Source organism: Podarcis gaigeae (assembly GCF_964106915.1).
Source record: "Podarcis gaigeae genome assembly, chromosome: 2".
NCBI lineage: Eukaryota > Metazoa > Chordata > Lepidosauria > Squamata > Lacertidae > Podarcis > Podarcis gaigeae.
In genome coordinates this window covers 7,783,840-7,809,826 of record NC_139679.1, presented here as the reverse complement: position 1 = coordinate 7,809,826, position 25,987 = coordinate 7,783,840, and the positions used below count along the sequence as shown (strand labels likewise).

The 25,987-nt window shown below is 46.3% G+C and overlaps 1 protein-coding gene across 1 annotated transcript in view; it reads right to left on the bottom strand.

The window, feature by feature from the left end:
* Positions 1-20,561, bottom strand: part of BIN2 (bridging integrator 2) — a 41,822-nt gene extending 21,261 nt beyond the window's left edge. The window contains exons 1-6 of the mRNA XM_083729421.1: positions 20,166-20,561; positions 8,866-8,946; positions 6,861-6,915; positions 4,963-5,057; positions 2,882-2,977; positions 716-823 (exon numbers count right to left, since the gene is read on the bottom strand). Of these exons, the coding sequence (XP_083585547.1) occupies positions 716-823; positions 2,882-2,977; positions 4,963-5,057; positions 6,861-6,915; positions 8,866-8,946; positions 20,166-20,243 (513 nt within the window). The 5' untranslated portion in view covers positions 20,244-20,561. The remainder of the gene's footprint in view (positions 1-715; positions 824-2,881; positions 2,978-4,962; positions 5,058-6,860; positions 6,916-8,865; positions 8,947-20,165) is intronic.
* Positions 20,562-25,987: the final 5,426 nt, after the last annotated feature.

The window sequence follows — 25,987 nt, the reverse complement described above, 5'->3', positions numbered from 1 at the left end:
GGTGTTGGGAAAAATTGAGGGCACAAGGAGAAGGGGACGACAGAGGCCGAGATGCTTGGACAGTGTTCTCGAAGCTACCAACATGAGTTTGACCAAACTGCAGGAGGCAGTGGAAGACAGGAGTGCCTGGTGTGCTCTGGTCCATGAGGTCACAAAGAGTCGGACACGACTAAATGACTAAACAACAACAACAATAACTAGCAAGCATGAAGTTAATGCATGAAGGGGTTAAGAACACAGAATTGTATTCCTAGACTCAGCTAGGTAACACCCCTCACCTGGAAGGAACGAAGTTAAGTTTTCTTCCAGCGTGTGAAGCCGATTAGGCAGCACATCTGGGCTTGATCACTTCAAGCCCAGACTGCATACTCAGAAGTATTTTTCTGTATTTTGTTACCCGATAATTTTCTACCTGTGTTCTTCTTGCTGCTGCATGGAACAACGCATGGATATGATCTTTGGAGTTGGTAAGCAAAGCATTTAAACTTACTAAATGGTGTGGTCTGTTCATTGTGAGAGGGGTAGAAAGACGAGAGTGCTGTAAGCAGACTGAATGGGATATGAAAAGGATCCAACAGCCTATATTGTAGAGCAAAGCATGATTTGCCAAAGAGGAAGAATTCAAGAATCAGAGACACAATGGGAATGACATTCCTGGTTGTAAGAAACTCCTTCTTGGTCAGTGTTTGGATGGGCTCTCAAGACAGCCTTATACCTTTGCAATTTTAGCTTCATCTTTTTTCTTGGCATTCTGCAGGGCTTCCAAGTGATGTCTGCTGCTGTCATAATCCACTAGTTTTCTTCCCCGCTTAGCAATTCGCTCCTTTGAAATGAAAAACAATTTTTTAGAGTCAATGCTCACTTTCTTTTTCTATTGCCATAACAAGAACATTTCAACCAAATTTGCCTCTCTGATCTGGAGGCCGATAAACCATCAAGGACACTATTCAGAACTCAGTTACAGATAGGTAGCCGTGTTGGTCTGCCATAGTCAAAACAAAAAAAATTCCTTCCAGTAGCACCTTAAAGACCAACTAAGTAAAAAATTGGTAATAAGTTGCAATTCAGCAGCTTCTCTTTCCAGTCTATTTCTGAAATTCCTTTGTAGTAAAACAGCTACTTTGAGATCTTGTATAGAATGTCCTGGGAGATTGAAGTGTTCTCCTACTGGTTTCTCTGTCTTGTGATTCCTGATGTCAGATTTATGTCTGTTTATTCTTTGGCGTAAGGTCTGGCCTGTTTGTCCAATATAGAGAGCTGAAGGACACTGTTGGCATTTGATGGCATACACAATGTTAGACGATGAGCAATTAAATAGTCCCGAGATGGTATGTGTGATGTTGTTGGGGCCAGTATGTGGGTCCGGGTGTATGTGGCAGCAAAGTTGGCATCTGGGTTTATTGCAGGCTCTGGTGCCAGTGACTTAGTTGGTCTTTAAGGTGCTACTGGAAGGATTTTTTTTTGTTTTTATTCAGAACTCAGTAGGGGAGCGAGGTGAGGACCCGTTTGCACAGCTGAAGATAGCTTCCTTGCATAGCTTCCAGCTGAAGATCAGATGAACAGTCCTTGCTGAAGGTTCCTTCTACTTGTGAGGTAAATAATGAAGCAGGGCCTTTTTGGTTCTGGCCTCGGTGTTATGGAATACACTTCCAACAGAAGGCTGCCAAATTTCCTGCCTACAGAGTGGGCCACAGTTTTGAGCTTATTAATCCTCACACTGTGTTTTTACTCTCAGGAATGCTAGTAATTATAATTTATAGCCTGTATTTTTTGCAAAGTATTTAACACTGTAAATCTGCAGGCAGAGACCAATGTATGTTCAGTTGTGTAGAGTTCCTAGCCTATTTTAGGCATTTTTATAATTTTTTTTTACTGATGATAAGGGCAGTTTTGGACCACAGAGATCAAGATTCAAATCTCCCTGGAAGACCTCCTTCTGACCGCACACCCCAAATACTCATCATATACTGTGACATCTTCCACAAATACTATGGCTTAGTGCAGGCACCCCCAACCTGCGGCCCTCCAGATGTTTTGGCCTACAACTCCCATGATCCCTAGCTAACAGGACCAGTGGTCAGGGATGATGGGAATTGTAGTAGCAAAACATCTGGAGGGCCACATTTGGCCTTGCCTAGCTTAAAATAATGAGAGGAAAGGCCCGGCACCCCCAACCTTCGGCCCTCCAGACGTTTTGGGACTACAATTCCCATCATCCCTGACCACTGGTTCTGTTAGCTAGGGATCATGGGAGTTGTAGGCCAAAGCATCTGGAGGGCCGCAGGTTGGGGATGCCTGGGAAAGGCCAACACACACACACACACACACACACACACACACACACACGAGTAAAGAGATTGACTTGTGAACATATTTTATATGATGATCAGGAGGAAGAAAATTTCCTCCCAGTAGCATTATGTTTCCTTGAGGACTAGTAAAGGTATAGGGACCCCTGACCATTAGGTCCAGTCGTGGCTAACTCTGGGGTTGCAGTGTTCATCTTGCTTTACTGGCCGAGGAAGCCGGCGTACAGTTTCCGGTTCATGTGGCCAGCATGACTAAGTCGCTTCTGGCAAACCAGAGCAGCGCATGGAAACACCGTTTACCTTTCCGCCGGAGCGGTACCTATTTATCTACTTGCACTTTGACGTGCTTTCGAACTGCTAGGTGGGCAGGAGCAGGGACCGAGCAACGGGAGCTCACCCCGTCGTGGGGATTCGAACCGCCGACCTTCTGATTGGCAAGCCCTAGACTCTGTGGTTTAACCCACAGCGCCACCTGCGTCCCTTTCCTTGAGGACTAGAAACATGTAAAAATGGAAAGTTGAACTTTCAGTTCTGGGTGCTGGATACTGCAAAGTTAGCCCTGAAATACACACCTTAATTTCACTGAACTGTGTCAAGTAATTCTCCATAGTCCTGACAGCCTGATCTGCCAGTTTCTTCTCATAATCTTCCCACAGAAGGTCATTGCTCTGCAGGTAAAAGGACAAACAGACATTTAAAAAAATGGCACTGGAATGTTCTGTGCAACCCCTGCCTCTCTGAAGCCACTTCTTTCTCAAGTTTTAAGGGCTTATTCTCAAGGTGTGCCATCCCTTCTTTAGAGGCTGGAGATAAACAACTGCTGGTGGATTTGTCTGTATTGCTTATACAGCTTATACTGTCTGTTATTGGACAAGTAGGTTTGACGTAAACTTGCCATACTGGTGTGAGCAGGAATTATGGGAAATTCTAAATAAAAGGTGACTACTGTATATGGATTAGGTGAAATTATTTGCTGGTCCACTGTTACCTTTCTTTTACTTATTTTAGGAGAGGGAAACCAATGCTTTGTCTCTACATATATATGCTTCGTTACTCAGTGACCGTGAAATCAAAGGGTGAGTTGCATGTGTGAAACAGATAAATTCAGAAGAAGGCATAAGAATAGTCAGAGGCGCCAGGCATCGTGGGAGATCTGTGTCAAAATTGTTCCTTTAAAGTAGGACTGTCAGAAGTATACTATTTGTATACGGTAATTAATTGATTAACTGTATGTTAGTCAATTAGTGATTAAGTCTGCATATATCTGCAGATATGAGATAAAAACATGAGATAAAAACACTCTCTTTTTAAAAAGAGCATACTCTCTGCTGTTATATCCTGTGACAACAGGCGCTCCCTCTGCCTCTCTCACACAGGAGCAAATAACCTCTTTTTAAGATCTTGTTGCCAACTGCTGCTATCCTAAGCAATTGTGTCATGTACAGACCCAAGACTAGTCCAGCAGATATTTCTAAAGTTTCTCCTGAATCCACAAGAAAGAAGCTAAGATCTGTCTAGCCCAGGGGTCAGCAATCTTTTTCAGCCATGAGCTGGTCCACCATCCCTCAGACCATGTGGTGGGCCAGACTATATTTTGAAAAAAATAATGAATGAATTCCTATGCCCCACAAATAACCCAGAGAAGCATTTTAAATAAAAGCACACATTCTACTCATGTAAAAACACACTGATTCCTGGACCACCTGTGGCTGGTTTTAGAAGGTAATTGGGCCTTAGTTTGCCTACCCATGGTCTAGCCCTAGTGAAAAGGAAACAGCACTGATTCTCACCTCTACTTCCTGCTTAGGCAAAGCAACAATTGTGGGATTATCACATCTGTTTTGGCCCTTATATTGGGCTAAACCACTCTTAGCTAGTCTCCCTACCTAACTCTGCTTTACGGAACTATGGTTCCCAGGGAAGAGAGAATGATTGATAAACTAGTTTAAATCTGAAGATATACCTGCAATCTTTGCCATTTGTAATAAGAGTGGACAGTTTAAGAAAATCAGACTCGAGTCAGGTGTCTTGTAGGAGCAAAGGCTGTGAGCTGGAGAAAGCCCTGGCTCAAACTTTAGCTCAGCTTTGAGCTCACTAGGTGGCCTTGGAGGAGTTGCTGTTGCCTCAGCAATCATCTGGACATGGAAGGTGTTATGTATTGAAGTTCTCACCCTGGCCACCAGGAGTATTGTGTGTGTAGTTTTCACTCAGGTCCACGTCAGTTATTTTAGGCAGGAAACCCTGGGTTGTTGTTGCTAGAATGTTGACAGCCAGCTGCCTATAAAAGCAGGCCGGCTGAGCTGTTCGCTGTTCAGTTCTGTTCCAGCTTACAAATAAAGAGCTGCTTTGGAGAAATCGCTGTGTCGTCTGCTATGTCTACCCACTATTCAACAGAAGGTAGAGCATGAGCCTCTTAATCTCAGGATCATGGGTTTGAGTTCCACGTGGGGCAAAAGATTCTTCATTGCAGGGGGTTGGACTAGATGACCCTTGTCCCTTCCAACTCGGCAATTCTATGATAATACTGTTCTACCTTACAGGAAGGTTGTAAGATTAATTCCAGCACTTATGTAACGTTGTAGGAATGCTCACTTTTATTATGAAGCAAAATATGTCCCCGATAACTGGGACTTAACAAATGTGCCGCACTCACCTGCACAATGGCTTGCAATTTTTCATACCCATCCCACTCCTCGCTGTAAATTTCCTGCAGAGTTTCAGACACTTTCTTAGAGCTTTCGTGCATCACTGCAAAGGGCAAACAGCAAGATTGATGACTACCTCTCAGTCGTCATTATCAGTCCCTGGCCAAGTCAACATCCCCACTGCTGACAGGAATTACTTAAAATATTCAGTCTTCAAGCACGACAGCTCTTCAACTGCGCACATTGTTTGTGTGCTCAGTTCTTCCAGGTCCCCATGTGGTTGTTTTAAAATCAGGTTACTGGACCCACCTACACCCTCTCTCCTTTTGGACAGCTTTGTACAGTGAAAATAATATCCGCTAGCTGTGATAAAGAGGGAATGACAAGGGCCTCACAAAGGCATGATGGTGTTTCTCAACCCCATAGGTGCCTCGTTTCTCACAGCTTTAAAAGAAACGATCTGGCAAAGACGTGCATAAATTGTGGGAGAGGAACTCTATCAGGAGAGGACCAGGGACTTCCGGTTCGCTGCGGAAGTTAATGGCGGTGAGCTCTGCGTCGTCCACTTAAGGGGTGACACGGTCCAGGCAAATAGAGCCTTTGGGGTGATTGCCAGGGTTCGGCGCACCCCCCCCAAAACCCCTATTTTGTTATGTTGAAATTGTTAATAAAAAAACTTTTTTTAAAAGGAGATGACCAGAGTTGCAGTAGAATGGACATAAGAAGTTGTCTTATGAGTCAGAGCATTGATCTATCTATCTAATTTAATACTGTATAGGTTTCAACTTTTTTGAGTCTACGGCTCCCTGCTACATTCTTTCTGTGGCACCCCTGGGGGGCTCAGGAGCCCAGTTAGGTCCCCCTTTGTCTGCAGAGCTGGCAGCCTCTCACCCTTTTTTGAACAACCTTCCTTGTGGAGTGTTCCCTCAGCCTCCTCTCCCCTCTCCTTGGGAGTCCTCTGGGCAGCCGCTGCTTGCTGCCCCTGGTCTCTGAGCTGCCCCCCCCCAATGCCGCAAAGAGAGGTGCCTCCTCACACCACCCCACAGGCACCTGGGACTTGTCTGTCCATACTCCATTCCCAACAGCAAGGGCTGGTGGACCGGCTGGCTGGGCTCCCTCACCCACTTGTTTGCTTATTCCGAGACCACCTCAGCTCCTGGCAACCAGCACCCTCTGGCCAGCCCCAGAAGAACCATTCGCCTAGGGAGCTTGTAGCCAGGGCTGCTGCAACAAACAGCTGTGCAAGCTTTTGGGAGGCAGAGATACAAGAGGGCATCAGAAAAGGGAGGGAAGGGAAAAGGGACAGAGGCCAGTGTTGACCATCATTCAAGGCACCCCAGGGTGTCACAGCACACTGGCTAGAAACCACTGCTGTAGACACTGACTAACATACAGTGGCGTAGCGTGGGTTGTCAGCACCCGGGGCAAGGCAAGTAATTTGCGCCCCCTAACCCGTGGATTTATGCCCCCTAACCCCCAGATGTTGCGCCCGGTGCGGCCGGCCCCCCCTGCACCTCCCATGCTACGCCACTGCTAACATACCGTAATCTCTTCAGGGTTTTAGGCATTAGCAGTCATAACCTCCCAGTCTAATCTACTTCTCAGGGCTGTTGTGCAAGGATAAAGGGGCAAGAGGTGTTGCCAGGAGCCACTTGATGGAAGGGTGGGATAATTTTCCAGTTTTGGAAAAATGGATAGGTTTGGAGAGGAGCCAACTGTAAGTGGAGCATCTGCTTGAAAAAACATATCTTGTCAGGCAATCTCGCTCTCTTAAGATGGCAAAGCTGATGACCTTTCATCAGAGAGGCCACATCCTGTGAAGCAGTTGGACCGTGAAGGAACTGCCTTAAGCGGTGGCTGCCGAGGGCTGAAAACGTTACAGGTATTAAGACTTGGCTTTCTGTACCTTGCACAGCACTGAGGAAAACCTTAAGGTCCTTGTAGAGTTTGTGACCTTCAGCCTGGGGGCAAAAGAATAAAGGGAAAAGGGAAGAAGTCATTGCGTCAGATGTGTCATCTGTACATTTCTGCACGATGCTCCTATTAGTTCATTGAAGAGTCGGACACGACTAAACGGTTAAACAACAACAAAACACAAGGAGGGGGGTACCTTAAAGGCACAGGACGCACTGGCGCTGTGGGTTAAACCACAGAGCCTAGGACTTGCCGATCAGAAGGCCGGCTGTTCAAATCCCCGCGACGGGGTGAGCTCCCGTTGCTCGGTCCCTGCTCCTGCCAACCTAGCAGTTCAAAAGCACCTCAAAGTGCAAGTAGATAAATAGGTACCACTCCGGTGGGAAGGTAAATGGTGTTTCCCTGTGCTGCTCTGCTTCGCCAGAAGCGGCTTAGTCATGCTGGCCACATGACCTGGAAGCTGTACGCTGGCTCCCTCGCCTCGGCCAATAAAGCGAGATGAGCGTCGCAACCCCAGAGTCGGTCACAACTGGACCTAATGGTCAGGGGTTCCTTTACCCTTTACCTTTACCTTACCATAAAGGCAGGACTTCAGGGCCTGAGTCCAGAGCCCCCATTCAGCAAAATGGACAGAAGGGTCTCCAAAGGCAGCAGGGTTACTTTATCACATTTTTAAGTAGGCGAAGGAACACCATCGAAAGACAGCCGACCTCCACCGCCATAACAGTGTTACGCCCAGAGTCTGAAAACCACCCAGTTGCACCAGTAGTAACACATATTGCCATCTAAACAGTGGAATCCTGTAACCCTAGTAAGTCCACTGTCCAAAATTACCAAAGTGCTCCATCGCCTTCAGGGTCTTCATAAACATCACACCTACTGTTGGAGCAAGATTGTCTGTGGGTCTGTGTATGTGTGTGTCTCCTCACAATGGTTCTTTTTCAATATGACACTTAATTCCCCTTCTTCGGTATCTTTTAAGAAACCCAAAACTTCATAACTAGCTTTATCCTCCATCTATAGATACCAATCTTCAAGAGACTATATATTTCAGTACAGTGGTACCTTGGTTCTCAAACTTAATCCGTTCTGGAAGTCCGTTCCAAAACCAAAGCAGTCCGAAACCAAGGCACACTTTCCCATAGAAAGTAATGCAAAATGGATTAATCCGTTCCAGACTTTTAAAAACACCCCCTAAAACAGCCATTTAACATGAATTTTACTTTCTAATGAAACCATTGATGCATAAAATGAAAGCAATAAACAATGTACTGCAGTCACACATTCAATCAATCAGTAGCTGAACTGGGTTCCACCCAGTCACAAAAACAAAACACAAAAGAGCCACAAAAACAAAAATGCAAAATAAATAGCAAAAACAGACAGACCTCAGCGTAACAATCAAATCGGAAGTGTAACACTCAAAACGGAGCACATTTGGCTTCTGAAAAAGTTCACAAACCGGAACACTTACTTCTGGGTTTGCAGTGTTTGGGTTCCAAGTTGTTTGAGAACCAAGGCATTTGAGAACCAAGGTACCACTGTAATCCATTATTTTTCCTTATTCTCTGTTTCCACCCAGGAACCCACAGGGATGTGGAGAAGTGGCCTAAGCAGAGTATGCTGTTTTACAACAAATTTAGGGCCAAACAAGTCTGTAGACTGAGGCTTGCCAGAATCTTTCATGGTTTGCCTAACCAGAGGGCCTATAAAACCTGGGTCAGATCAACTCCAGATTCAGGTACACTAGAGATGCTTGGTCTTACAGTGTTTCTCAACCTTGGGTCTCCAGCTTGTGTTGGACTACAACTCCCATCATCCCTAGATAGCAGGACCAGTGGCCAGGGATGATGGGAGTTGTAGTCCAACAACACTGGAGACCCAGGGTTGAGAAACACTGCGAGAACACGGAACAATCCTAAAAATATTACATTCCCCACTACCCTCAAAGTTTCCAGAAAGCAGGGAACATCTCACTCTCTCGTGTGCAATACAACCTGTTGCTGTTGGAAATTGTACGCGCCCTGTTCAAACTGTTCATCTTTTGTTTCCACCGTTTTCCCCAGTTTCTGCAAAACCTACAGTGACAGGGAAATAAAGAAAGATTGTACAGCATTACAGAGCAAAGCATGTAACTTTACTTGAGCAGTTAAGGCGCAAGACTGATTTTTAAATAAATGCTCCATGGACTTTCTGTTTCCCACAGTGGTGATTTTCAGTCAGTCATCTCTCCCAATGGTTAGGATCTCATGAAGCAAAATAAAGGGCAAGATTTTAAAATATGCTTAATAAAATAAATAGCCTGTGGGTTATATCAAGGAGTGTTGCTCAGTAAGGCTTCTGTCTTGGTAAAATGAAAAGAAACTACAGTGGTACCTTGGGTTAAGTACTTAATTCGTTCCGGAGGTCTGTTCTTAACCTGAAGCACCATTTTGGCTAATGGGGCCTCCTGCTGCTGCTGCGCCGCTGCTGCACGATTTCTGTTCTCATCCTGAAGCAAAGTTCTTCTTTGCTGAGGTAATATTTCCTGAGGTATTATTACCTGAGGTAATATTTCTGGGTTTGCGGAGTCTGTAACCTGAAGCGTATGTCTTGTCCCTCCCTCCGGCGGGCTTTAGGACCTGGCTCCCTTCCCGGGCTCCCCGCTGTGCCACGCTCCTGTACATTTGAACTTGGCGCGCGCGCCCAGCCGGTGACTTTCCTTCTGACCGTTTCCCCGCTTCCTGATGTGGGCGTTGCCAAACCTGACTCCTCTCCTCCCTCTGGTGGTGAGGACACTGGTCCCGACTCCTGGGACTCCCCCTCCCCACTGCGCTCTGGTGGAGACGCTGGTCCTGATCTCCAACTGCTGCTCAGGGACTCCCCGCTGGCCCCTTCCTCCTGGGGCTTCCCCCCTGGAACCCCCCTCGCTCTGGCCACCGGCGCTCCCTTCTGTGAGTCCTCCGATTCGCTAGAGAGGCTTGTGGAATAACTCTGGCCACTGTCACTGCCTGCGCCCCCCTCGTACTCCTCCTCCTCACTCTCCATTTGCTCCCCCTCCTGTGTCTCTCCTTCTGAACCCCTGACAGTATGTAACCCGAGGTACCACTTTATTTTCAGCGAGGGTGGGCGAGCTGTGCTAATATTTGCTTGTTCCAAATGGTAGGCCGTCAACTGCTGGGACCATCCGCGTGGGTGACATCATGCAAAACAAAGACACCTGTGCAAAACCTTTGGGGGGGGGGGACATGCTTCCTACACAGACGGTCCCAGATTCAAACACTGGCAGTTTCAGGTAGAGGAAGACCCCCCTTCCTGAAACCTTGCAGAGCTGCTGCTTGTTGGTTGTCAGCACTACTGAATTAGAAGGATCAGTCACCTGAGGCTGCTTTATGCATGTCCTTCCTGCCTCAGGTGGTGCCAACATGGTACCTGTGAGCTCACCTGTATCCACAGATGCTGTCCCCAGCACCTGGAGGATCAGTCCCTCCCACTGCTGAAAAAACACCACTGTAACCAATAGAATAGACCGCAGGTCATGTGTGTGGTGGCCATGACTATTTTGCAAATGTGCCCACTAGCAACCCGTTTTCCTGCATACCTCTTTCTTGAGGGACCTTAAAGGTAAAGGTACCCCTGCCCGTACGGGCCAGTCTTGACAGACTCTGGGGTTGTGCGCCCATCTCACTTAAGAGGCCAGGGGCCAGCGCTGTCCGGAGACACTTCCGGGTCACGTGGCCAGCGTGACATCGCTGCTCTGGCGAGCCAGAGCCGCACACAGAAACGCCGTTTACCTTCCCGCTGGTAAGCGGTCCCTATTTATCTACTTGCACCCGGAGGTGCTTTCGAACTGCTAGGTTGGCAGGCGCTGGGACCGAGCAGTGGGAGCGCACCCCGCCGCAGGGATTCGAACCGCCGACCTTTCGATCGGCAAGTCCTAGGCGCTGAGGCTTTAACCCACAGCGCCACCTGCGTCCCTTTGAGGGACCTTATCAAGCACTAAAAGCCAGTGTGGTGTAGTGGTTAAGAGCGGCAGTCTCGTAATCTGGTGAACCGGGTTCGCTTCCCTGCTCCTCCACATGCAGCTGCTGGGTGACCTTGGGCCAGTCACACTTCTCTGAGGTCTCTCAGCCCCACTCGCCTCACAGAGTGTTTGTTGTGGGGGAGGAAGGGAAAAGAGAATGTTAGCCGCTTTGAGACTCCTTAGGGTAGTGATAAAGCGGGATATCAAATCCAAACTCCTCCTCCTCCTACTCCTCCTCCTCTTCTTCTTCTTCTTCTTCCACTGCAGGACAAATGTTCTTTGGCGGAGCTGTTGCCTGGAAGCAGACCTTCACCTTTTCAGCAACTTTTAATACTTTCGACCATACACTAGTGGCCAAAATTGTGGAAATCTTTTGGAAAAAGTGTATTTCTGAGGTTTGATGGCTCATAAAACCACTTTGGGACGTGGGTGGCGCTGTGGGTAAAAGCCTCAGTGCCTAGAACTTGCCGATCGAAAGGTCGGCGGTTCGAATCCCCGCGGCGGGGTGCGCTCCCGCTGCTCGGTCCCAGCGCCTGCCAACCTAGCAGTTCGAAAGCACCCTTAAGTGCAAGTAGATAAATAGGGACCGCTTCCTGGCGGGAAGATAAACGGCGTTTCCGTGTGCGGCGCTGGCTCGCCAGATGCAGCTTTGTCACGCTGGCCACGTGACCCGGATGTGTCTTCGGACAGCGCTGGCCCCCGGCCTCTTAAGTGAGATGGGCGCACAACCCTAGAGTCGGACACGACTGGCCCGTACGGGCAGGGGTACCTTTACCTTTACCTTTAACACCACCTTTATTTGGAGTAATACCAGAAAATATACCTATCTATGAAAGATAAGTTAATGGAGAATGTAATGCAACAAAGTTTGTTCAATTATCTGTATTCTGTCAAAAGTTATAGCCAAATAACCAATAAAAGGAAGCGCAACTTGCTTAAGTTGATATGCCGAGCTTGCTTTCATTTGAATGTAGCCAATGAGCATGAGTGTTTGGAGAGCCAATGAGGTGTTATGAGCCATCAAACCTCTGAAATACACTTTTTCCAAAGGTTTCCACAATTCTGGCCACTAGTGTAGTATCCTCCTGGGCGTCCTTGCTATGATGGGGGTTGTTTTGCAATGGCTCAAGTTTTCAAGTTGCAGTGAGGCCTCAGAAGATGGCGCTTGTGCTCATCCCTTTGGTCTATGGCAAGGGTCCTCAAACTTTTTCAGCAGGGGGCCGGTCCACTGTCCCTCAGACCTTGTGGGGGGCTGGACTATATTTTGAAGAAAAAAATGAACGAGGGACAATGAGTGGCACACAAATGGGCTCTGGAGAGCCAGTGTGGTGTAGTGGTTAAGAGCGATAGTCTCGTAATCTGGGGACCTGGGTTCGCATCTCCGCTCCTCCACATGCAGCTGCTGGGTGACCTTGGGCTAGTCACACTTCTCTGAAGTCTCTCAGCCCCACTCACCTCACAGAGTGTTTGTTGTGGGGGAGGAAGGGAAAGGCTTTGAGACTCCTGTTAGCCGCTTTGAGACTCCTGAAGGGGAGTGAAAGGTGGGATATCAAATCCAAACTCCTCCTCCTCCTCCTCTTCTTCTTCTTCTTCTTCTTCTTCTTCTTCTTCTTCTTCTTCTTTAAATGGTGGCCGCTCGAGAGGGGCGCTTAGCCAACTGGGGCTCCTGTGTCTTGCGAGCGGTAGGGGTGGCGGTGGCAGAGGGATGATGAGCGGCACGCAAAAGGACTCCAGAGAGGGGCTGGCACCAACAAAGCCCAGCCCCCTTCCTCCTCTAGGCAGGGCGGGGAGAAGCCAGGAGGAGGGAGGGAGGAGGAGGCGCCGCCGCCACCACCATGTGAGGGGGAGAGAGAGAATGTGCATGCTGGCGATCCACGCGGCGATTTCCGGACCGTCCATGGGCCAGATTCAGAAGGCAATTGGGCCGGAACCAGCCCGCGGGCCTTAATTTGTTGACCCAATTGACCCATGGTCTATGGCATGGGTAGGCAACCTAAGGCCCGGGGGCCGGATCAGGCTCAATCGCCTTCTAAATCTGGCCCACAGACGGTCCAGGAATCATGTTTTTACATGAGTAGAATGTGTCCTTTTATTTAAAATGCGTCTCTGGGTTATTTGTGGGGCCTGCCTGGTGTTTTTACATGAGTGGAACGTGTGCTTTTATTTAAATTGCACCTCTGGGTTATTTGTGAGGCATAGGAATTCATTCATATATTTTTTTCAAAATATAGTCCGGCCCTCCACAAGGTCTGAGGAACAGTGGACCGGCCCCCTGCTGAAAACGATTGCTGACCCCTGGTCTATGGGGTCCTGCAGGGTTCAATTGTGTCTCCTATGCCTACAGGAAACCTCTGAGAGAGATCGCCTGGGAGAGTGTGTGGCTTTTCAGAAGGCTGTCAGTGGTTATTAGCCAGAGTTATGCTACGGTTACAGTCAGAGGCAGTGTGCTTCTGAAGACAGAGGTATGGGCAGTGCTATTGTGCTCGGGTTGTGCTTGTGGGTTTCTCAAAGGCATCCTGTCAGTCACAGTGAGAACAGGATGGCGGACTGTCTTGCTCCATCAGGCTCGTCTTCTGCTCTTGGGTCTGCAGTTGGTGTAATAGAATAGATTGTATAGCTGTGGGGCCGCTGTGCATTTCCAGAGACAAGCTGTGTTCGGAGACCAGGGAACAAGCAGACTGTCCCCATTCCTGCAGCTAACTGGGGACTTGTGTACGCCTGTGAGGAAAGGAAGCTAATTTTTGCACACCCAGTTCCACTCCCCTGACGGTACTCAGATGATGTTCCTACAAATCTCCCAACTTAAAATAATTGTGCAAGCTGTAACAACCCCACAATGCACTTGTTGGCTTAGCTAGCACTTCCTTTTTGCAGGAGTGAATGTTGCTGGGGGTGGGGTGGGCCTGACACTGTCATCAGTTAAAGTTACTATATCAAAGAAGGAACATGCTTTCTCCCACCATGTCAACAACAGCCTCTCCAGAACCAGGGGCTAGAATGTGACACTCCCTGCCTTCAGAAACATCCCCTTTTTTGCGGTTTCCTTCCCCTCCCTGCTTCCATCTGGTATTTTCAATTATGATTACACAGAAACCAAACAAAAACACACACATGCACACATCTTCCTATGAGGATTTCCTTTAGCATTTATCAGGACCAACAGACTGGGTACTGGGAGGGTTAAAGGAAACCAACCAGTTTAGCCCCACCCACACAAAATGTATTTATTATTATTATTATTAGCCTTCTTTTTGGCATGGCAACTCAAAACGACTTACTAAAAACAGGGGGGGGGGGACACATTAAAACTCCCCACCCACTCTAAAAGGCTATAATTAGAAGCCAAATGTCTGGTTAAAAAGGAATGTTTTTGCCTGGCTCCTGAAGATATGTGACAATGGCACCAGGCAACCTTCCCTGGGGAGAACATTCTGCTAATGAGGAGCCACCACTGAAATGGCCCATTCTCATGTTGCCATCTTCTGGGCCTCTGGTGGAGAGGGTACGTGAGGAAGGGTCTCAGATAATGATCACAGGGTCTAGGTCAGTTCACTATGGTTCTCTTTGGACTTGGTGATATAGCAGGTTAGTCACAAAAGAACACAGGAACTGCCTTTCTGGAGCTGAAAAAGGTCCCATTAGGTATGTTGGGAAAGATGGAGGGCACAAGGAGAAGGGGACGACAGAGGACGAGATGGTTGGATAGTGTTCTCGAAGCTACCAGCATGAGTTTGACCAAACTGCGGGAGGCAGTGGAAGACAGAAGTGCCTGGCGTGCTCTGGTCCAGGGGGTCACAAAGAGTCGGACACGACTAAACGACAACACAACAGCTTTAGAATTCTGTTTCCAGCAGTGGCCAGACATGTGTTTCTGCATGCTCACAAGGCATGAGGTTTCCTGTTGTGTTTGTAGCCACAGCAGGCCCCAACAGAGGCCCTGTGGCAGAGGTGCAGACCCTGGTGGCACAGCAGCATGGGAACATACATACCTCTTGCTGTGCCGTCATGACATCATGATGTGACGTCATGATGGTGTGGCATGGAGTGCGCATGCAGGGCACCCACAGTCTGCAGTTCAAGTTGGCTCCTCCATCTTTTGGCCTGCCTCTTTCCCACCAGCCGTCCCAAGCGGAGTTCCAGGTATGTCTCATAGTAGCAGAAGTAAGACATGCTCAGAAGTACCAGGAATAGAATTCAGAGAAGCTGCTGCATATTCTTTTAGAGGAAATTACAATGACAGCGTGGGTCTCCGGGTTGCAACCTGACAAACCTAATCTGCGAATGCTCAGTAGGGCAGGCAATACTTTTTAGCACGCTAACAGAACTGTCACCTGGTTTTGTGGCTGAGAACAAAACAAGTAGCTTATCTGCTGTTTCCCACAACTCTGTAGGTGTAGAACAATGCTAGAATCACACCGGCTGAGAAAGCAACAAATCCCGCAGGCAGCCAATGAAATGTCTGCCAACGGTTATGAGATCCACGGTTATTTGTTTCCCAGTCCAAGTAGCAAACTTGGTTGCACTTGACTCTTTCTGGCTTCCTGCAAACGATTCTACAGTAGCTTTGGTGAGGCTTTAACTTTGTAATAATAATAATATTTTTTATTTATACCACGCCCTCCCCAGCCAAGGCCGGGCTCAGGGCAGCTAACAAGCAATCATAAAAACAAGTTGAATGCATACAACTTAAAAACAAGATTAAAATACAACATTAAAATATAGAAACATTAAAATTTTAAAATGCAGCCAGATCACAGGAGGAGAAAGAAAAAAGAAAGAGGGGGAGGGAATCAAATTGGCTCCAAGCCAAAGGCCAGGCGGAACAACTCTGTCTTACAGGCCCTGCGGAAAGAAATCAGATCCTGCAGGGCCCTGGTCTCATGAGCCAGAGCGTTCCACCAGGCCGGGGCCAGTTTAGAAAAGGCCTTGCCTCTGGTTGAGGCTAATCTAACTTCCTTAGGGCCCAGGACCTCTAGGGTGTTGCTATTTATGGACTTTGAGGCTCTCCGTGGGGCATACCGGGGCATACATGTCAGGGATGTGGCACAGTAGTTGCATATTGCATTGCAGATTCTGCACTGAGCAGGGGGCTGGGCTGAATGACCTCTAGGATCTCTTCTGACTTTAATTTTGTTCTTAGCTCCCCTTGTGGAGCTTCCCAGGGTGACCTGGGGAGAGGGGAAAAACAGTTCCCCCATAATTTAGCCATAACCTGTCTTCTCTCAGAATGGCAGGGCATTAAGATCAAATGCCAAATGGCCAAAGGTATTAATCATCTTGTTCATTTTTGAAATGAACCCCCCTTTTTAAAATAGTGCAATGATGGGGACGATGGGGAGGAGGCAAGGCTAGATTTAAGGGCAAACCCAGCTAACCACGCTTCAACTCGGAAGGCAGATTTTGGGAGGCCATCACCCCGGTTCTATTTCTGGTTGAACCCTAGCACAGCATTTCCTCTTGGATCCATTACGTGGCAGTAAGGAAACAGACGAGAGGACAGGGCTCTAGGGAACTCCACTGGGGCTGGGGACTGAGGTCTGGCACATGACTAATACATGGGGAAAAACATGAATGTTCAATGCTGCACTTCTAAAAATAATATTTAAAAGGCAGTCAGTCAGTGTGAAGCCTCCCAGGGGGAGGGCAAGGTGCAGCTAAGCCAGCTATGATGTGCATGCCTGTCACTTAAATTTCCAAGTCTGGAACACAGCTTGAGAATTAATTGTGAATACCCAACTGTGTCCCCAACTCCATACTTCTGTTAGAAGCTGGTGAATGCCCAATTTCAACTAAAGCGTGGTGGGCTGCCCCTAAAACATTGGCTCAGGATTTCAGTGTTTGATCTAGGGAAGGGTTTGTACCAACACCTGACCAATGAGGAGTTTGTCAGCAAATGGCAGAAAACCATGGCTAGAAAAGCCATCTCTATTGGTCTGTCACGCCCCCCAACTGTATTACCTGGGTTATGAAGGCGCCCTAAAGATGTTAAAGGAAAGATTATGGGATAATGCACACAGTGACTTGCGATCTCGATCACAGGCAGTCTGTAGTCCGCTGGCAGTAGGAGTACAATATGGGCATGTCTTTAAGTTAACATCTTACATTAAAAACGTGACAGTACCAAATTATCCAAGGCTTTTCACCAAAGCCAGACTAAACGTCTTTCCTTCTGCAGTGTTGGATGGCAGGTTGAGAGGAGTTCCCTACCAGGACAGATTTTGCTCGTGTGCTCAAGACATTGATTCCATAAAACATATTTTGCTGCACTGTACAAAATATGAGCAAGCCAGGGCTGAACTGATATTACCCTTGCTGGTACCTTTCCTGGGAAAATCTGAGGCTCACTATGTTAGGTTCCTATTGGAAGACCGGACAAACGCTAGAACATTAGCAGTGGCAAAGTTTTTATTGGTGGTTGAAAGAACCAATGATCCCTATCTTTTGAACAAAATGCTTGTTTAATCTGGAGGTAGGCTGTATGAATTGTGCATTGCTTTATAACGATTTGTTGGGTCTCTGGACCGTAATAAAGATTGTTTTGATAATTGTGAACCTTGTTCCATATTACACCAGTTCACCCTTAGTGCATCCTGCAAGGGAGACCTGCAACAAAATGCTGCAGTGCAGAGAGTGCTCCTGTCCTGAGTTTTTGGCCAGCCATGTCCCTTTCCCAGATAACTCCCTTCCAAGCCCACCCAGTTTCTGATTGCTCCTTCTCAACAGTCAGCCAGCATTCTGTGCTTACTGAACATACTCAGTTTTCATTGGGCTGTTTTGAGGGTTCGCCCTTCCCCTCGAGGGTTTTTCCAGAACATCTGTACTTCTGCAAACCTGTGCAGAGATGGTGCCGTCTTGCCTACATTATGATCCGGAGTGGGAAAATCTGTGTATTTTGGTTCCTCTCCGTTTTTCTTTTTCCAGTCTTACATTGAATTCTCCGCATTTCTGCATTAGTTTGTGCAGTTAGTGAACCCCCCCCCCCCATATGTGCATTTTAGCCTGATAGACACATTTTTGAAAGCAACGCCCCCTAATATAATGCATTCTATATGCACACATTTTGGTAATATGCATTATTTGGTTGGAGAACTGCATCACAAAAGCTGGAGAACGGCGAACTTTGAAGAGCAGCTGTGTTTCAGTCTGCAAATTGTTCTGAAAAGTGGGAATTACCGGTAGGTACACTTACATTAAAATCCAAACCAAACCGATTTTTCTACCCCGTCCCTAATAAGGATCCACACTTGGGGGATGAGTTTTTAGGTTCAGTTTTGTATTAGAGATTCAGGATCTAAATTTAATCTTTCGTGTAATCTCATGTCTCTTGCATTCAGGTTAAACCTTAGTAATGACATGACCAGGTCATTTAAACCAAATAATGGCTGTTCTGACTACTCAGCCACCGTCTCCTAGACACCACCGGCAGAAGGCAAGTTAGGTGAGGAAGCAGACAAAGGAGACAGTTATGTAGAAAATGTCCTACGTAAGAAATGTCCTTCTGAGTAGAATACTTTACTGTGCTTGATGAAATTTGGCTTGGCTGGCAGGTGTCAGATAAAATCGAACCAGGGGTGTATAGGAGGGGAACCCCAACATTATGCGTTACATGTTTTGAGGCCATTGAAAAGTTACAGAGTCATGCTTAGCACAAAGGTTCTTTCTTTGAAAATATGACTTTCTGTAAGTGACTCAACACCCCTCTCCTAAGATTTCTCCCTGTCCAGTGTTTGTGCCAATGAGCAAACACTTGACCTGCCTCATACCTTGGGCACATGACCAGGGTTGCCATATTTCAAAAAGTAAAATCCCCCCAAATAGTTGAGTTTTTTATTTATTTAGGAAATGCAAAATGCAGCTGTTTCCCCTGCTTTTTCCATCATGTTGCCATGCATCTGGGACATTCAGCAAAATTCCCCCACGACACCATTTTTTTACACCCGAAAAACAGGACATGTTAGGAATTATCCTGACTTATGGCAAGCCAACACACGGCAGAATTTTGTCCCTTCTCACAGAACTGAGGCAACAGCTGCTCAACTATAACTATGCGAAAGAGTCTAATGTTTGTAGCGGTGACTATATAACATAGAAATGGTGGTTCAATGACAAACCATCACATTGGACTCACCATTTCATACAGTTATTCGTACAATGAATGACTGGAGGAAAAGCCCATCTTTAACAGATATTTATATCCAGTGGTTTTTTCGGGGGGGGGGGGGACGCAGGGGGTACACATACCCCTAAACACTTTGTGAATCTAAATTGAAGGGCAGTATTTCAATATGAGTAGGGAAATGAGAGTATCCCAAAAGATTTTTTTTAGGAAAAAAGCACTGTTTATATCCTTTCGACAGAGGGGCCAAAAGACTGGTTAAAGCAGGGGTTGGCAACCTAAGACAACAGTGGTCCGTGGGGTTGTTTAACCAGCCCCCGAGCCACCTCTGAACCAAGCCGCCTGCTCGGCGAATCCCTGCGTGCTGTGCTAAACTGGCGCAGCGCAGCATGGGGACTCGCTTCCACGGCACTGGAAATCGTGTCTGCACAGACGCAGAAAATCGTGGATGCGCGTGATCTGGCCCACAGAGGGATCTCCACTGGAGTGAACAGGCTCAGGTGAGGTAAACCTTGCTGATCCCTGGGTTAAAGTACAGTGGTACCTCAGGTTAAGTACTTAATTCGTTCCAGAGGTCTGTACTTAACCTGAAACTGTTCTTAACCTGAAGCACCACTTTAGCTAATGGGGCTTCCGCTGCCGCCGCGCTGCACCGCTGGAGCATGATTCCTGTTCTCATCCTGAAGCAAAGTTCTTAACATGAAGCACTATTTCTGGGTTAGCAGAGTCTGTAACCTGAAGTGTATGTAACCTGAAGCATATGTAACCTGAGGTACCACTGTATGTGTGTGTGAAGGGACACCTATTTTACATTAAAACAGTTTTGCATACCTTATTGCAACACAGACCAACATATAAGGCAGGGGAGGAGAACATTGTAGGGAGCCCAACAATGTCTGAAACACAACTCACAGCCAGCTTGGCCAGTGATCTGGAATGATGGGAGCTGGAGTCTGGCAACATCTGAATGGGCACTCAGGTACCCCACCCTGATGTATGACATTCAAAACTGTACTGAAACAATCCGGACAAGAGGCAGGGAACCTCCCTCCCCCTCCTCCCAATTTTGTCTAATCTCTGCTTTCTGAGATACATTTTTGGAGAAGTGAAAGAGCAGCCCATCTATGCTCCCCTCCCATAGTATTACCAAAGTAAAGGAAACCTCTCTGTCACGGTACCTTCTCTTGGGCTCGGCTGAATTGCTTTTGGACCCGCTTTGCAAACAACCCAGCGCCTCCAGTCTTGCCCTCTGCCATGGCTGTGTCTAGTTGTGCAGTTTCTGTTTTTCAGCATCCAGTTGTGGTTTAATTCTTTCTTGTTCTTCTTCTTTTTTTTAACTTCCGTGGAAGGAAGTTTAAGAAAGGGGTGTCAGCTGTCACCAGGCTTGGCATCCGTTTAACCATCAGTTTTGGGGCGTGTGTGTCTCCTCAGCTGAACGCTGGGTAAGCGAGGCTTTCTTCACAGGAACAGAACAGCAGTGACTTGTTAAAATCGGCATTTCATCCGTTTCAAAGTTATTTTGCAATTCTGAGACTGTGAGGTACACTCACATCCTCTTCCTCTGCAAAGCAAGTGTTCTAATGGCTGTTTTACTCTGAGATATGTGAAGTATTTTGAAATGGATGAAGTGCTGATTGAAACACGTTTTATTATTGTGCGATATGTTGCAATCTGCCTTGTGGCCTTGCAGTGAAGACCTAGGTACAAATGATGGAAAATAAGGTGGAAGAGAAATGACTTGCTAGATCAGGCCAAAAAGGTCAAATTCTGGATACGGCTTTGTGTCTAGAAATTTCTCTCAGTGCTTGCTTTATTTATTTCCAAAAAGTGTTTCAAAGGTGGTATAGGACAGATCTCTCTCTCTCTCTCTCTCTCTCTCTCTCTCTCTCTCTCTCATAATAATTTTTTTATGTTCATAGTAGAGAGAATGTATACACGACTATCTAAAAAATAATAATGTTCTAAACAACATCAAATTATACCAAGGGTGTCTCTATGTCAGCATTCTGTGGAAGAGATCCAAGTGCATCCTGGGAAATTTAGGTTTTCACAATTAAAGTGGATTAATGGGCTCAGAGCACTGGAAAGTGTGGAATGAACAAACGACTAATGGGAAGATGTATAAAAGACCAAGCAAGCAGATCTGGAGGAATATAGGATGAAGGCTCCTTTTCATGTAACAGGTCAGAACAAAAGTTTAGTAAAGAGCATCTATAACCTAATGCCTGTATAAAAGTTGTCCACCAAATCAGGATGAATGCTCAATAAATAGGTTATCTGAAGGAACCTAAATTCCATGTAGTGTACAGTAGAAAATGGGCAACTCACCCTTCAGGGAAAAAGCTCTCACTGTGCTTGCACAGTGAAGTCCCACTGTGCAAGCAGAAGTCTGTTCCACTCATGCATAGACAGTTCTAGGTACCACCCCAAAAACAGAAAGCTTGTGATGACTTGTTCAGATATGGTCATTTTGCAATTTCCCTATATTATTGATATTTTGATTTTAGAGTCAACTGCTGTATAGAATAAACTACAGTGGTACCTCAGGTTACATACGTTTCAGGTTACAGACTCCGCTAACCCAGAAATAGTTCCTCGGGTTAAGAACTTTGCTTCAGGATGAGAACAGAAATCGCACAGTGGTGGCAGCGGGAGGCCCTTTAGGTAAAGTGCTGCTTCAGGTTAAGAACAGTTTCAGGTTGAGAACGGACCTCCAGAACGAATTAAGTTCTTAACCTGAGGTACCAGTGTTCTACAAAATAAAGAAGGAACAAAGTAGTCCAATATACAGTTTTATTTTTCTGTGAGGTTGCAGTTTTCCACCATCGGAACTTGCTGGGAAATGGCATTAACCTCTGGTACGTACAAATTTAGTCTTGTTCGGTTTGAGGAAGTTACCTGAAAGAAGAACTTACAGGGGAAAAAACTTCTTATGAAGTCAAACACTATTAAAGGAGAAGAAGAAGAAGAAGAAGAAGAAGAAGAAGAAGAAGAAGAAGAAGAAGCAGCCGCCAAAGACCAACAACACACCAACTGGTTAAGCGAAGTGTAGTTGTGGAAGCAGACAAAGGCTTGAGGTTGTACAGTAGCCAACAAGTTGAGCATCTCTGCAGATGAAAGTTGTGTTTTATGGTAGTCCACACCTTGACCTGTGGGTTGTATTCAGGGGCTCAAGATCCTTACCTCCTCCTCCTCACATAAGTTGATAGATTGCCACTAGAATATCTGCATTTTGTGAAGAATGCTGGGCACCCTTTTTTATTTCTAAAAAAGACAAATCAGGATAATGATGATGGACCAAGCTAAAATGGTGAAAATGACCGGGAAAATCAGAAACTAAGAAGATAGAAACTTTAACAAGGAATGGGGAAAATTTATAAGTTATCTGAGAGAACACTGAAAACAACTAAAAACTTTGGCAGGATCATAGCAACACTTGTAATGTATGAAAAACTAAGGTAAAAATGGATTTTAAAGAAAAATGGAGAAATTATAGAAATGGAGAAATTAAAGAAAAATGGAGAAAATTGACAATGGAAACCGTGGAGTGGGGGCGGGAATCCTATATGTTTATGATTATCATTTAAATTCAAATGTATATTGTAAAACTGAATATATATGTTTAAATAAAAAAGACCAGTCGTAACAGTTACTGGGGTGGTGGAGGGGTGGTAAGCCATGACAGTTAAACTTAGCAAAGTTTGTAGTGCAGATGGACTTCGTGACAAAGCAAAATAAAAAAACAAGCTTCCACCTTGATCCTGGAGCCCCCTAGTTTCTCCCAGCCACTGGACAGGGGCTCCTGGGTGGGGGGCAGCAGCTTTGGGAAGGAGGCAGTTGGGCTCTAGGAGTCCTCACAGCTCATGCCCGAAGCCTTACAAGTCCTTCCTCTTGTTGCTTCTTCGGGCAAGCTTTTGGGTAGGTTAGGATCCACCAAATTCAGCCTGCCTTAAATTCATAGCCAATTGTTGTGACTTTGGATTTATTGTACAACAGTGACCACCTTAGCTGGGGCATTAGGGGGACTAGTGAGCACATTCTAAAGTTTGAGCTAAGATTAGCCAGAGGCGCAGTCTTGAAACCAGGCCTTAGTACGTTGTAGGAGCTATAGTAGCAGCACCTCTCACTGTGGGTCCTTCCCCTGCCAGTGATGTAACAGGGATTATTGTTGGGCAGGATCTGACCAGATGGAGGTAAAGCACCAAGCTGCATGTACCCTGTTGAGACTTGGGACTCAGCTACATTAGTAAAACAACAACAACAACAACAGCACTTTGAATGCATTATAAACATGCAACACCAGATGGCGCTGGAGAGCAAAAAAATTATTTGCTATTTTACATAGCGCTTTTTTTCTTTTGGTCTAACAATTTAATTTCTGACTTATTATAGTGTTTCCTGCCCCCTTGGGTGTAGATCTGCCCTTGCACTTTGAGAGAGATGAAGCAGTGCCAATGTCACAGCTGCCAAGGGGCGGTGACACCAGGTGGAGAAGTGAGAAAAGAAGGGACAACAGAGCTTTCTTCCAAGACAGTGCAGAAAAGAGGAACGACCCATTTATTTTTAACTATATTTCATGCTTCTTCAGAGGGAACAGAGGTGAGTAACCATAATTCCTAACATGATCAAAAGCCATACCCATGTAACCAGAAGCTAAATAAAGAAAAGCATTTTTTTGCTGTTATCTGCAAGAGATGTGCACAGGTTTTTTCCCCCAGGTTCTCTTGGACTTCATAACCCTCTGTACATATTTTTACAAAGCCACTAGCAGCCTCATAGCTGGTGTAGATTGGGAATCGGAGGGGAGGGAGAAATCAGTGCAGTTTTGAAAGGCTCACTCTGCCATCTTGATTCAAAATGGCACCCAATTTTATGTAAACGTAGACAAAAACCTCCTCCTTTATCTCAGGAACCAGCATGAAAAGAATTGGTCACGATACCTTGAGAGGTGTCCAAATGGACAAACGACTGTCCAAAACACGTATCAGATTGGAGCAAAGACCACACTAAAAACTAGTACCTTGGTTTTTGAACAGCTTAGTTCTCAAACATTTTGGCTCCCGAATGCCGCAAACCCGGATGTGGTTGTTCCGGTTTGCGAACTATTTTTGGAAGCCAAACGTCTGATGGGGCTTCCAATTGCAGGAAGCTCCTGCAGCCAATCAGAAGCTGCGCTTTGGTTTCCGAATGTTTTGGAAGTCGAATGGACTTCTGGATTCCGTTTGACTTCCAAGGTACGACTGCATTGAGATGTTGTGGATTGCTCATGACTGTCCCATGTCTCTTTCCTCATGCGTCATCTGCTAGTGCCCACTGCAGTCATTCCCCAATCTGAGGTCCCCCCAGATGGAAAAAATTATGGAGAGAGCTATCAATGGCTACTAGTCAGAGGCAGTAATGCCTCTGAATGCCAGCTGGAAACTGCAGACAGATTCTGCTTAGGCATCTGGTTGGTCACTGTGAAAACAGGATGCTGGACTGAATGGGCCCCTGGCCTGATCTAGAAGGTTCTTCTCATGTTCTGCATGGGGCTGTTGTCTGAGCAATATGTCTACCTAGACCTATACAAACTGGTCCTTGTTGTTGTTTAGTCGTTTAGTCGTGTCCGACTCTTCGTGACCCCAGAGCATGCCAGGCACTCCTGTTTTCCACTGCCTCCCGCAGTTTGGTCAAATTCATGCTGGTAGCTTCGAGAACACTGTCCAGCCACCTCGTCCTCTGTCGTCCCTTTCTCCTTGTGCCCTCCATCTTTCCCAACATCAGGGTCTTTTCCAGGGAGTCTTCTCTTCTCATGAGGTGGCCAAAGTATTGGAGCCTCAGCTTCAGGATACAGTGGTACCTCGGGTTACATACGCTTCAGGTTACAGACTCCGCTAACCCAGAAATAGTGCTTCAGGTTAAGAACGTTGCTTCAGGATAAGAACAGAAATCGTGGTCCGGCAGCGCGGCGGCAGAAGGAGGCCCCATTAGCTAAAGTGGTGCTTCAGGTTAAGAACAGTTTCAGGTTAAGAATGGACCTCGGGAACAAATTAAGTACTTAACCCGAGGTACCACTGTATGTCCTTCCAGTGAGCAGTCAGGGCTGATTTCCTTCAGAATGGAGAAGTTTGATCTTCTCGCAGTCCATGGGACTCTCAAGAGTCTCCTCCAGCACCAGAATTCAAAAGCATCAATTCTTCGGTGATTCTTTATGGTCCAGCTCTCACTTCCATACATCACTAATCTGATCCTACTTGCTACCAATCCCCCATGGGCATTTCAGAAAGACACACCATATGGCTAACTGGTTTTGGAAACGAAGGATCGTTCAGAAAGCAGACCTTTCAGAACCATTTCAGCTTGCTGTTCCAATAAATAAAAAAATAAATTTGAAATCCCCAGGGCCTGCCCAAACTCTTGGGTGTGCCTAAACCAGCTTTATGGATCCCAGACATTATGTGAACTCTGTTGTTTAGTGGTGCAAAATTATGTGACTGGGCAGTATTTCCAGAACAACACTTATTCTGCAGCTTCATTGCTGCTGTTCCTATTTGGATGTATGGAGATACGTCCCACACATATATTGTTCTGTGCCCTTTTGCTGATAAATGTTGTGGTCACTGACAACCGCATGAAAATTAATGGTTCTGGAGATAAAAGGGCAGGAAAATGGTTGCCAATTTGGAATCTCTCCACAGACCCCAATGGCTTATGTATAAATATCCTCCAATGTTTGACTCAAGATACGAAATACTCAGAAGGAATTAAAAAGTTCGTTGTGTGGCAGTAAGGGAGCAACACCTATTTATACAGAATACACTTAAAACATGAGGACTGATCAAAGGGAAGACTTGAAGCTAATATTTTTCTCAAAAGCAGCTTCCAACATTAGCCTGCTATTTCTCTCTCTCTCTCTCTCTCTCTCTCTCTCTCTCTCTCTCTCTCTCACACACACACACACACACACACACACACACACACTGTTCAAGAGCAATTTGAAAGTAAGCAAAGTCAGACAAGG